The 15,289-nt window shown below is 26.8% G+C and overlaps 1 protein-coding gene across 2 annotated transcripts in view; it reads right to left on the bottom strand.

The window, feature by feature from the left end:
• Positions 1-11,768: 11,768 nt before the first annotated feature.
• The window catches only part of LOC136072019 (sodium-dependent neutral amino acid transporter B(0)AT3-like), a 58,222-nt gene continuing 54,701 nt past the window's right edge, over positions 11,769-15,289 (bottom strand). For both annotated transcript variants that reach the window (XM_065819900.1, XM_065819899.1), the window contains 2 exons: positions 14,471-14,642; positions 11,769-12,104 (listed from right to left, as the gene is read on the bottom strand). In XM_065819900.1, coding sequence (XP_065675972.1) covers positions 11,808-12,104; positions 14,471-14,642 — 469 coding nt within the window. In that variant the 3' untranslated portion in view covers positions 11,769-11,807. The remainder of the gene's footprint in view (positions 12,105-14,470; positions 14,643-15,289) is intronic.

Below are 15,289 nucleotides of genomic sequence, written 5' to 3'. Positions count from 1 at the left end.
TTCTTTTCGATAATAAAAATCTAAAAACTATGAATACAAATGAATTCAATTGTTCAAATCTGCTCGAACACTTAAGAAATGTTAAAGACGAGGAATTCAAAAAAGAACTTTCTATTTTAAGATATATTTTAGAAGATAATTATGCTATTATAGAGAATTTGGAATTCATTTTAGAAAGGAATTTGGAAGAACTATATCCAAATGTATGTATCACGTATATCGAATAATTTTAACAATACCCATTAACGTTGCTTATTGTGAACGATCATTTTCAAAACTAATTCAAACTAATTCAAAAAGAATTGCAAATTAATTATCTGCCTTCTACAATGTCACAGGAAAGACTTTCAGGATTTACAATACTGTCAATGGAAAATGCAACTGCAAAAGGGCATTTTTTAGAAATAAAACCCAATAAAAATGAATTCTATAAAGTCGAAAAAAAATTTATTAAGGGCCCCGAAAAGTAACTGCACAGGGCCCTGATACATACATGCATACATACATACATACATACATACATACATACATACATACATACATACATATATACATACATACATACATACATACATACATACATACATACATACATACATACATACATACATACATACATACATACATACATACATACATACATACATACATACATACATACATACATACATACATACATACAAACATACATACATACATACATACATACATACATACATACATACATACATACATACATACATACATACATACATACATACATACATACATACATACATACATACATACATACATACATACATACATACATACATACATACATACATACATACATACATACATACATACATACATACATACATACATACATACATACATACATACAAATATACATACATAAAAACATACAATAGTAATATTTTCAGTGCCGGATTAAGGCGTAGATTTTATTTGTTTTGAAATTTATTTTTTTGGTTAATAACTTTAAACTTTCAGGGATTATAGTGAAAGGTTTTTCTTCATTTTAAAATATTTTTCATTGAATTCACTGGTTCAAGTTTTTTACCAGTGTATTTGTATCTAGGGGAAAGTGGTGTACCTCGGAGGTATTTTCAAACATTTACAAGTTTTAAAAAAAATACTTTCAATATGTTCTGTACATTTTCTTTACAATTATGGTATAGGGTCATTTCGGATAAAGCGAGCCAATAAAACTAAAATCAGTGTGTATTAATAACTATGTGAGATATCTTAATACTTCTTGTACTAGAAAACTCTATAACAGATACCTAAACTATGATATAATGTAAAGTGAGCCACACTAATATAAAGTGAGCCAAGTAAACTATATATGATACATAGGAAAGGCTCGCTTTATATTAACAAATTTATAAAGTGAGCCACCATTATTGGTAAAGTGAGCCAATAGCTTATATGATTATTCTAAAGTGGGCCATTTAGCTTTTATTTCAGACAAAAATTTACAAAATTGGAAGTATTATTACAAATAATATTTACTATATTAATATTAACTTTATTACCTACGATATAGTAAACTGGTATTAAAAGTTTACAAACATTAACCTCAAATGCATACAATGCAAAAAATTTAAAGAACAAAAGCAATATAAAAATGTCAGCGACTAGTCTAATAAAAATAATACTGCTAAAGCTGCAGATAAATGATGCAATACAAAATGCAAAATATCAAGTCTTAACTAGAGTTAATTTACTTAGTTGTTGTTTGAACACAATCAGCACATAGTTGTCCACGCACGGTTATTTCGATACAGCTCTCATGTAACCAATCACGTTTCACGCGTAATAATCACGTTCTTTCTGTAATGGTGCTTGGTGCAAAAGCCTCTTCAGGAATAGCTCTGGCATTAAATGGAAACAAGCCAGTAGCACGAAAGCCAGCCTGAGCCAGCTCAACAGTCATCGATGCTTGCCAAGTTGGTGTAAACAAGCTAAAAAATTCCTTTTTTTCCAGTTTACGGCCAGCATTCTTTCGTGTAAACAATCTCATGCCCTCATTCCACTTTCTCTTAAATGAACCAAAAGGCACACGATCCAGCGGTTGCAGCCAATGAGTAGTATGGCTTGGTAATGCAAATACATGAATATTGTTTGCTTTCATTAGGTTTAAAAATTCAAGGTTAAACACATGTGAATAGTGATTGTCCATAATTAAAAGATGAGGTCGACCGTTTAATAGTCCTAATCGTTGTAAATTGTTGACAAATAACTGTATAAATTCCACAAACAAGTCTTTATTTATCCAGCCACTATCACTTGCTTTTACAATAGCACCAAAAGGAGCACCATCTTTCCAGTCTTTGCCAACAGTTTTTCCTTTATGAATGATCATAGGTGGTATAATATCGCCAAATGCATTTAATGCTGCCAAGACAGTAGATGTCTCCCCTCTTTCTAATGCAGTAAGATTATAAGCAGGTTCCCCAACAATTGCCACAGCTTCTTCTGCCTTGTGAATATTCATCACACCTGTCTCGTCCACATTCTAAATGTGCCTAGGACTGTCTTTTATATCCAGTCTTTGCACTAAGTCTTCATACAAATCAAACCATTTCATAACCTGAGTTTTGTTCATACCCATTGCTCTTGCTGCAGACAGATTCCTTGCCTTTTTTGTGCTTATATCAGGAAATATGTTTAAAAATCCCTGAAACCAGTAATAAACGGCAATTTTTTTTGATTCTGAAAATCCTTTTATTCCTTTAGCATCAGAATAAGCATATGCAATTTCTCGAATATCTTTGCGCGACAAAGGAAACCCTGCTCGTGCCATTTTTCTTACAGTCTCTGCTAATTCTTCTTCACTTTGTTGTGAAAGAATTGTGGGTCTCCCAGAAGCACTTTCCACTTTGCTCACTTTTCCTGACAATCTCCTCCTCAAAGTTTCATATTGCACATTCCACGCTCCCGCTATCAGCCGTATTGACAACCGTTCAGTTGAAGGTTTTTCTTCGTGTTTTCTGTATTCTTCCATAGCACCAGCCATATTTCCTTTTTGCCATAAATTTAGTTTTGTGCCTGCATGACTTTGAGGCCTCGGCAGTTTTTTTGGACTTCGATGTTGTCCTCGAATTGCCGGTACCTGCTCGGACAATTTTTGTTTTCCTTGAGATTTTTGGCTTCTTCGGGCCGTGATCGGTTATTAACGTACCATTCTGTAAAAGTATCATAAAAAATTCCAATAAATTAACAATTCATGTGGGTCAAAAAGCAAAAAAATTTATAATATTTTTTACATTTATTTATTATTGCAATTTTTGAAAAAGTGAGCCAATGGCTCGGTTTACCTGAATGCCCTTGGCTCGGTTTATCTAACAGTTATGCAAAACCGAGCCAGGTTGAAAATTCGATTAAAAAACTTTATCATCGCTCAAATACATATCAACACTGTATTTTTTGAAATAGTTTCTCATATTACTAATATTACAATCATATTTACTATAAATAGTGTCAAATATGAAATACTTACTTTTCTTAATTGAAGCTAAACAAAATATAAGGTCTTAAAGCGAAAAAACGTTTTGTTACTACTCGAATGATTATAATTATACCACCGCGAAAATAACTGCTTAGCAACTGTTTTTAAAAATTTCATTAGACTTTAAAATGAATAACTAATATTAAATAAATTGTTATAAATCGAAAGCATAATTTGATTTCGTAAAATTGCAATATTTAGGCGACCGGCTCGCTTTATCTGATGGCTCGCTTTATCCGAAATGACCCTAGTTACTTAATATTTTTTATTAAAGACTCAGACAAATTTTTCATACCTTTTTTTAATTTAAAAAAGTAGCTTACACTACAGCCAAGGTACACCACTGGTGGTGTACCTTGGATGTATTATTGTTTTAAAAGATTAAGTACTCAACATGGTAGAAATTTGATATAATGCGTACTTATAGGATAATCGGACTGCTATCTCAAACGAGGCTGATTCACATCAGCCTCGTTTGAGATAGTTTTAATCTAACTATAGTTAGATTTATATAAACTATATATTAATTTATATTTATGTTGATTATAAAATTAAACTAATTTATACTCAGAAGTGTTAAAAGCTTACAAAAGAAATAAAGTTGATTAAGAAAAGAGTAATAACTAATATCTACTTTATATTAAGTCTAGTACTTTTATTTAGCATTTGTCTATTCTACATTGAGGTAATCAAAGTTAATGCCAAATTATAGTTTTTCCAGCTGTCGTGCTGAACCTCTTGTAATAGAGGGATGTGGCAACTGAAAGACCATGTCTGATTCGTCCAACTCATACACAGCTTTAGCTTCTCATTAATAATTTGAGAACATCATCAAAGAGAAGATAACAATTTGAGGAAAATAATTACAATTTAACAAAGAAGTACACACATCATATTATACAAAAGAAAATCTTAATAAACAAAAAAACATAACAAACTATAACAACATATTACATTAAAAAAAATACTTTTAATACAATTATTACTCATAATAGTATTTAAAAAAACATGTAAGTGTATACCTTGGTGGTACAACCAAAGTACACAACATTAGCTATCTTCAAGGTTCACCGCTACCATAGTTTTTTACAAAATTGCTATCATATATTTATAGGTTTGGAGTTAAGTACTTTTAAACATGCATAAATGTAGCTGAAAACATGCTTTATAAATTTTGATAAATTTTAATAAATCGAACTTGTATTAATTATCAACAACAACAAAATTCTTATCAGGGATGTGACTTCCTGTTTGCAAAAAACTAACTACAGCATTTTCGTAAAAATTGTCAAAAGATTTTTTTAGAACATCGATAAGTTTGATTTGTTTTCATAATTTTTCAAAAGGTATTGGTTTTCATGACTGCATTTAAAACTTAATTCTGGTAGACAGAAGCAGTTTATAGAAGATAACAATTGAATTCAAAAATAGTGTTTTTAGCTCCTTATCGTCCTAGGATTGCTAGAACAATCCTATTGGTCTTATAAGCCGTAGTCAAATCATGTTAAATCTCTGTTTTTTAATTAGTTTCTCTCAATTCTTACTACATAGTTATCCTTGTCAAACAAGACCACTATTCAGAGAAACAAGTTGTGCAGTATTTCCAGAGACTTAGGCCGGAATTGAACCCGAACCTTTTGATTGTAAGACGTGGCTTCTACTTTTAGTCTACATCCGTATGTTTATTAATACATTATAAAAACAATTAAGACATAGTAGGGAAGACCGGGGCAAAAAGAGAACGTCTTAAATTTTCGCTTTATCATTAGGTGGCAGCATTAATCAGACACTACTACACTGCTACAAGGCTCTCCTATAAACTGTTCATAAAAAAAAATGTATAGATTTAATTAGAATTTAGTAGAATTTATACCTTTGCTTAAATCGTGTTATTAAATTTAAAAAAATTTAAATATGTAAAATATAAATCCTGAAATTTTGAAAAAAATATAAATTCCCTGCTTCTTCAATCTACAATGCAGATGAGTCAGATCTGTTCATTTTGTCTAATAAGATACGCATAATTCTCAGTCCAACAGTATCTGGAAGAGTTTGTAAAATTATTTCTGCAGAGAGAGTAAGAAATGAAATAATAATTTGTTGCATTAGCGCTACTGGTTTTTATCTGCCATCTTCTGATTTGTGCTAGAAAGTTAATGTTTTCTGAACATGTATAAAGAGCTCCACCAGGAACTGTAGGTCACTGTAGGGATAACAACTGGAGTAACAATAAAACCTTTTAAATTATTTTTGAAGCACATTTATCAAGACGTGAAATCAAGCAAAGAATCTCCTGCTCTATTGATTACTGACACAAAACTCACATAACTTTGGAGGCTATATTATATTGAAGTGAGGAAAACATCATCATGGTTGGGTTGTCGCCCACACATCGCATTGTCTCTAGCCCCTTGATGTGTCAATTTTTTAGCTCATTAAACACCTACAACAGCCAAACATGTGATAGCTTTAAGGTCACTTATCCAGGGCAACCTATCAAAGACAAAAATTGATGATCAGCACCGCTTACTTTTTACCAGTTACAGTTGGAAATACCGTTAATGGGTATAAAGAATGTGGGAACGAGCCTTCAAAATCCAATTATGTTTAGCAATCATAACTTTGCTGCTGAAAAACTACTGAGCATGATGTTGTTGGTGATGAAACTAAGAACAATAATGCTAATCCTCAGAACCAAGTAGTAGAAAACCATCTATAGTGTAATGGAATTAGCAAATGCTAATTCAGAAGCATCAAAGTCGGTTTGTGTTTTTGATTTTAATAAAGGTCCCAAAAACTAAAATTCACCCAACTGAATATTGTCAAATAACCGGCTACCTGACTATGTTTGTCAAAAAACCAAATGGAACACTCTCTGTTCACCCCTACTGCACGACGGCTGCTCAATTTTGATTGAATTTTGAAGAATGACATTTGTTAGAGGTGACATAGATTCAGGTTTGAGTATTTGATTTTTAATACAATAAATTATTCATGATAGCAATAAATTTGAAGAATAAATAAATCAAATATATCAAAGGTGGAAGTTCAATGAAAGTTATTGCAAATCTGTTCAACCCAAATTAACACAGAGTCACTTATGGGATTGATGAGGGAACTTTGGAGTGATTTCTGCTCTTGTATTGGCATGCTGTAAAGAAATGCACATAGCAAGCAGTATTAATTAAAAAGCATCAACGTCATAACTGTAAATATTCTTTGGCATCAGAATTTAAACTCATCAACATTTTGTTGAGAACTTTGGTATTTAAACTAATTAATTAACTACAAGACTTTCCTATATTTTTATAAGACTAATATTTATTTGTTATATTTATTTTCATTCATAATGTTATGGAGCCTTATCTTGTAAAGGAAGTTAGAAGCTAGTAATAAGCATAGTACCTTTACTAGAACTTTATCTTTACCAGAACTTCATCATCATTGGTTTGGTAAACTACATTTTTAGTTATATGATACTTCTCTGGGAAGGTTTAAAACAATGGTTAAATATGATAATAATGTTTTAAGAGCAATATTGAAGGATGTAGTTGGTTATGCATTAGTATATATTACATTTAGTGATTAGTATATACAGGTACATTTAGTAAACCACTAGATCCACAGTATCACAAGCTGATCCAAGACTTTACTGATAGTTTTAAACATTCTTAAACCTACTGTTTAGAAAACGTAGTATAAACTTTTTTTATTTATCAACTTCTTTTACTTTTAATATTTTTCTTATATTCATTAACATATTATAGTACTTTAAAGAAGGCCTCATTGAGACGCGGAAGAAACATTCAATAAGTTCTCATCTAGGAGCCTTCATAGATAAGCATAACTGATTTCTGTCAAAATATAAAGAACAATCAACTGAGGTCGCACACCAGAAAAATGAAGCTAATTGTAAATAGGTTTAACGTATCCAACCGCACAGCAAAGCATAGTGAATAAAATGAACGAAATACTAAAGTGTTTGTCAGCATGAATATTTAGTGTTTGATAAAGCTAATTTTGTTGAATGATTTTTAGTAAAGCTAACACAAAAATTAACAATTAAAGAGGCATACGATACTCAGAAGTTTTGTAGACTGACATCTTTTGTAGAAAAACCCATAAACCATTTATCATATGATCATACAAAAATTTGCTGATAAAAATTAAGACAAAAAATAATTTAAATTTCGAGTATTTGTATGTTTCAAGAATTGTGTGTTAATAGCTTTTCGCGTTTTGAATATTGTGTGTTAATTAACTTCTACTGCGTATTTTTGAGTATTGCGTGTAATTTTAAACTTAAAAAATATTTGTTAAACATCAGCACTATAGTCCTTAACGTCTATCAACTGAGTTTCGCTTAGGATTTTATATCAGGTTATAAATTTGTTCAAATTCTCAGTTATTTTTCGCTGTTAAACATTTATCCAAAATCTTCAGTTTTTAAAAAATTAAAACTTTATTTTCTTCTTTTAAATCATCTCAAAGTTCGTTTTTCAGTTTAAATAAATTAGCACTTTTTTCTTCTTCTATATCGTCTTTAAGTTTACAAAAAACAAAGTTTGCGTATTTTCTTAAGCGATACGACGACAAAAAGATTTATCTTGTACTATTGCTAATTTGCTTTATTTATAAAAAGTTTATATTTTTCTGACAGTATTTTTTTATCCTCTTTTAGAATCTAGATTTGAAAAAATATCTGGGATTGAAATTTTTGGAATAGTTTTAATTTCAGTAAAATGACTTTTGTGGGGCATATCGGGACAGCAAGTTATTTATATAATTGACACTACTACTACCGTTTTGTTTACAGTTTGATGACTTTATTTTTAATCTAAAATATTCTTTTCATTATTTAGAAACGCAATATTAGTAATAAATTCAAAGGAATTGTTATTTTTATAACTGAACTTCGATTATTAATTGTGTTTAATTTAAACAACGATGGTAAGAAATTATATAAGAAAGATGAATCATCCAAAATGCGATGAAATGCAGTTTAAGCTGTGAATAAAAAGAAACTTAGAATTCGAAAAGCTGCTGATACATATGGCACATTTAAATTTGCTCTACATTGGCATATAGCTAATAAGCCAGCCCATCAAAAATGTTACCAAATAGTTTCAGGATATTTTTTGCGTGAATTATATTTAATCCATAATTTTTTTTGTTTAATTTTAGATTTAGTAGCAGTTACCAATTTAATAATATATACTAGTTTTACCCTACTTAAATTTAAGAACAATTTCTTAAGTTTGTTTGTTTAAGAGTATTTTATAATAAAACACAAAAGGTTTTTTTTATTTAGGTTGTTTTTTTGTTTTTTTTGGTGTATTGGTGTATGGGCATGTAATTTGTATAGGCATGTTACTTTTTTAAGCTTTTTATATCTGAATAGGTTTTAATGATAAAATACCTTCATTTTTTACCTCTTGTAAGCTTTATAATTAACGAATAACTGCTGCTTTTTCACTGTTCCGCTTCTCCCCGCTCATTTTCAAAATGTAGAAAGTTTGCTGGTCTAGAGTTTCGTTACTTTGGTTGTCATAGCTTATTTTTAGAAATTTTTTTATTGTTTATCTGTTTTCTTATATCAATGAATTTTAGGAAACTTATAAAAAATAGTGTTAACTATGATTAGTTTATCTGCAACTAGCATTAGTTTCTCAAGTGTCCTTGTATGCCCGCTCTACCCTATACACACACATATATATATATATATTTACACACACTTACGCACATATATATATATATATATATATATATATATATATATATATATATATATATATATATATATATATATATATATATATATATATATATATATATACACACACATACATATATATACACACATACATACATTTTGTATATATATATATATATATATATATATATATATATATATATATATATATATATATATATATATATATCATAGTATACATAAATTTTTTTTAATAATGTTTTACATTTACAAATATATAAACTTTTTTTATACCTTTAATAAATTATTAATAAGAATATAATCACCATATCAACAAATTAAAAATAAAAATAACAAAAAAGAAATAAATAGACTAGTTTAAATAAAAACTTAGTATCTGATAGAAGATCTAATGATCTTGTCACCAGAACTATATAACGTTATAATAAAATATAACGTTAAAATAAAATATAAGCCATTAATAAATATAAAAATAAACAAAAATGACAAAATAAAAAACAAAAGAAGATGTTTATATAAGTTTCTAACTTTAAAAGTATTGTTTTTTAAAAACTTGCAAAAATTGTCATTAAAGAGAATAAATTCTTTTAATTTCTTTTTAATGACTGGGAAGGTAATTGATAAATCAAAGTTAGATTAAACAATTGTTCGAGAGATTAAGTGCACGATAAGCTACACAGAACTGATTGAATTTTGTTAGTGTAAAAAAAAGAGTTGGAGTAAGTTATCATTTCGTAGTGTATACTTGTTTTTTGCTTTTAAGGTAATAAAATCTTTAAAAATGTGTAACGACGAATTGGTTTTACATTGAAACGTAATATTTTGTATACAATAACTTAATAAAAATTAAGTACTTTAATATTTTTAAATAAAAGCTTTGAATGCGAAAGTCGATTTTCAAAACAAACTAAGCGTATCGCGTGTTTCTGACAATGATAAAGAGTATGCAGCTTACTTTTGCTTGTACTTCCCTAAACAATATTTGCGTAGTTAATATAACTATGTATAAATGAGTAATAGAGTAGGATTAAAATGCTTTTGTTCAAATAATTTCTTGACTTTTATAGGACTCCTATATTTTTAGAGACTTTAGTGCAAATGTAATCAATATGGGGTTTTCATGTAACAATCTCATCAAGTTAAATGCCAAGAAAACTAGTAAAAGTTTCCGTTTTTATTCCAAATTCATCAATGAGAATTTTTGGCATGATTGTTGGTAAAAAACGTTTTTTAGATATAGTATGAAAAAGAATATATTTTGTTTTATTATAGTTTAAGGTCAATTTGTTACATTTAAATCACTCAGATACGCATTTAAGTTCTTTATTCATATCAGAAAACAACTCATCAATATTACTGTTTGATAATAATTAATTGGTATCATCAGCAAACATAATAGTCCGAAAATTAGCTGCTTTACTTAAATCATTAATATAAACTAAAAACATGGGAGGACCTAAGATAGAGCCTTGAGGAACACGACAGGTTGTTTCAACATAGTCACCTTGAAGGCCATCGTTAGAGGTAACAAATTGTTTTCCATTTGATAAGTAACTATGAAACCATTTTGGCATAATTTTATTGATTCCATAGTATTTGAGCTTTCTAAGCAATATTTTATGGTTGACGGTGTCGACAGCCTTCGAAAGTTCAATAAAGACTCCTAGCGTGTATTGTTTTTTTTTTTTTCCGAAAGATTCTGAGTTTCCCGAACAAATTAAATAATTGAGTGCTCAGTTTAAATATTTTTTTTAAAGCCAAACTGTTTTGTATATAGTATTTTATTTTGTTCAAGGTATTTAAATATTCTATTTATATAATTATAAAAAAAACATCCTTATTTTACATTAGTATGTAAAAATTTTTGATTTGCAGCGTGTTTCGTAGTTACCTCACTTGAAAAAAAAAATGTCATAGTCACCTTTAAGACTTTAATTATTGCAATTTTGTTTAACCAACTGTTTCTTAAATTAAATCTATAAACTTTTTTTGGAGTGTTCACAAATCAAACTTTAACAGTCAATTTCTGATCTGCGTGTGCGATAAGATATTTAAAGTAAAAAAACTAAAATATACGTATGGAATATTAGAAGAATATAAAATATTCGTATGAAATATTAGAAGAATACAAAATATTCGTATGGAATATTGAAAGAATATAAAATATTCGCATGGAATATTAGAATATAAAGTATACGTATGGAATATTACAAGCAAAGTTACGTGATGATTAGGAATGCGGAGGGGGTTATTTAAATTGCAAAAATTTAGCTCAAAATTAATTGTAAAAACACTTTTAAATGAACATATATAGTCTATACAATGCTCCCTTAAAAAGATATATTTTTCTTTTTTTACGTGAGGTTGTGAGCTTCTCATGGTGTGATGCTTTTTTAAAAATTGCTAATTTATAGACCTTTATTTTTTTTTTGGCTAAATATTTAAAATATATTCTACTTTTTTCTTTTTTCAGGAAACTGCTAATATTTCTTTATTATGTTACAAAAAAAAAAAACGTTTTTAAATTAAAAAAATTTTTTTTAAGAAATTATAAAATTATATATTATCAGTTTCTATGTCAGCAAGAATTTCCATCTGTATTTTTGATTTTGTTTTTTGTCGAGTTACATCAACCCGACGAGGATCAGGATGATATTCATAAATGTTTCTAAGTTTCTTGCTAATCCCTTGCATCATTTGTTTAGGATTCTTATAAAACCCAACAGCTATTGATATAAGTATAGGCGCCATAGTTGAGAATATCATTATAAAGATAAAAATTTTCCCCCACCAAGGGTATTCAATGTCCGCCAATGAACCTTCTACTCCTTTGCTATGAGGCGAGTAGTCAGTCTAAATAAATAAAAAAAATTCTTTAATCACGCGATCGTCTTTTTATTTTAAAAACCAAAAATGAAATCATAGCAACTTACCTTTACGTATTGGTATTATGCATATATATATATATATATATATATATATATATATATATATATATATATATATATATATATATATATGATATTGATATAAATATGATATATATATATATATATTATGCATTATATATATATATATATATATATATATATATATATATATATATATATATATATATATATATATATATATATATATATATATATATATATATATATGACACTTATGTATATGTGTATATATATATATATATATATATATATATATATATATATATATATATATATATATATATATATATATATATATATATGACACTTATGTATATGTGTATATATATATATATATACATATACACTAATGTATATGTGTATATATATATATATACACATATACATAAGTATCATATATATATATATATATATATATATATATATATATATATATATATATATATATATATATATATATATATATATATATAATGCATAATATATATATATAAATATCATATTTATATATAAATATCATATTTATATCAATATCATATATATATATATATATATATATATATATATATATATATATATATATATATATATATATATATATATATATATATATATATATATATATGTATATATATATATATATATATATATATATATATATATATATATATAATGCATAATATATATATATAAATATCATATTTATATCAATATCATATATATATATATATATATATATATATATATATATATATATATATATATATATATATATATATGTATATATATATATATATATATATATATGCATAATACCAATACATAAAGGTAAGTTGCTATGATTTCATTTTATATATATATATATATATATATATATATATATATATATATATATATATATATATATATATATATATATATATATTATATATATACACACACATATACATAAGTGTTAATTGTTAAACTTTAAAGTTTATTAGATAAACCTTTAAATAAAAGTCAAATTTTTTTTGCAAATAATGTTAAATTTATTCGTGACTGTTTTAAAATCTCCAAAGCTTTTGCTGCATTTGCTGTTCATTTATATCGATATATTTGTATGCATTTTTTTAAGAAAAAATAAAAGAATATATACAGACATACATTCCCCCGTATAAAAAGTAATTGCACACAGCAGTTTTTTTATAAAAAAAAATTTAAATTACGTAAATCCAGTGGCGTAGCAAGAATTTTTTGATATTTTAGATTTGACACTTTCAGGCATAGTGGTTAGTGTCTGGGAAAAAAACAACCCTATGAGTTAACCACGAATGAAAAGAGAACGATGTGATAAAATTTATTTTTCTAAAATATAATATTTTAATTTCTTTTTTTACAAGTTCGATGTTTCATTTGATAAACCTTTTAATGCTCAAAAGTCATGACCATATAAATATCTGCCTTCTCTAAAATGCGGGAATTGTAAATTCATTTTCATTCACATGGTCAAAACTTTTAAACTCTAAAAGATTATTAAATAAAATTTAAAACCTCTCGGTAAATTTAAGTTTAGTATAATATGCTAAAAAATATATTTTATTAACTCATTCCTCTCATATTTGAGGTAGGAATGACTAACTTGGAATGACTTAAAATTTACTGCGTATTTTTGTTCCCAGATTCCAATCACCGCGATTTTGAAAAACATTTCCATTTGATATAGATATGCATATTCTTAAGAGTTTGCACATCTAAAAGTCTGAAAGTGTCCTATCTAAAACATCAAAAAATCCTGCCTACGCCTTACGAAACAACCATGAGAAATAACCTAATATTTTAGAATTAGTTTGAATGAAAATTGTAAACACCAAGTAATCCACTCTTACAACAACAAAAAATCTTTATTTTATGAAATAGCCTTCTAAATACATTTTAAAAATTTGAAAATCCTTTGAAATTGTATAAAGTATTAAAAAAAAGTATCAGAATTTTCAACTTTTATATAACTTTTACCTGCTAAATATCCCCTTTCTGAAGCAAGATTCAACATAAAATAAACCTTATTACTAGTTCTTTTCTATTGCAAAAGCCATTGTTTCATTTTTAAAAAAATATTATTAATGTAATTACATTTGCTCATTGTAAAGATACAGTTACTATGGTTACTATCTGATCTGATATGGTTACTATCTATTAATAAACTTGTTCAATCAAAACTCGTTTAAATACAAGTTTTACCTAAATCCACTTGTTGATGACAACCCACATTCGATAATTAAAACTTACCAATTGCTGTGGACAGCCAACATATGCTTTATATGTAGCAGTAGTAGTTGCTAGCTTATAAAAATTAGTAAAAAAGATAACCAATATAGCCAATGGTGATATGTATTTCCAACAAACCATCCAAAATATATTTGGACGAGAACCAGTCATGAATTCTAGATCATCTGCAAACCTAAAAAAATATTTCACATATGATTTCAAATTCAAGTAAAACTACTCATAGTTATTTGTTGTCATAGTTACTCATAGTTACTTGTTGTCATAGTTACTCATAGTTACTTGTTGAAAGAACTCAATAAAAAAATTCTATAAACCAACTCAGTTTTTTTATAAAATTCTATCAAAAAATTAACTCAATTTAAAAATATTAGTCAATTTTTAATACAAACTATTTTTACTTAACTATTTATAAGATACTTTAAAAAAGATATTGAAAGTTTTTTATTCTTTCTCTTCTTTTATATTTGATACAAGTCATAAAAATTCTTTGCAAAGTTAAAAAATTTAAAAATGACCAAATTTTCAATAACGTTATGAACAATTGTTAATTAAAGTAATATTACAAACGTACTACCTAATACATAATTACATAACTACCTACTACATAATTACATAACTACCTACTACATAAATATACCTAATACAGTAAGTAATCTGCAACTTAATTTCTTTTTATATAAAATTATAAAAAGAAATGATGCAAAAACTGTAATTTCTTTACAAAATATAAAACTTTAGACTTAAAAAAGTTTGAAACTTTGCTTTAAATTAGGGAGGGGGCAATTTTTCCATATAAGGAACAATTTTTATTGGAGTTCT

Source organism: Hydra vulgaris, chromosome 15 (assembly GCF_038396675.1).
Source record: "Hydra vulgaris chromosome 15, alternate assembly HydraT2T_AEP".
Lineage (NCBI taxonomy): Eukaryota > Metazoa > Cnidaria > Hydrozoa > Anthoathecata > Hydridae > Hydra > Hydra vulgaris.
Note: the sequence above shows the minus strand (reverse complement) of the source record. Positions and strands in the feature narration are given on the sequence as shown.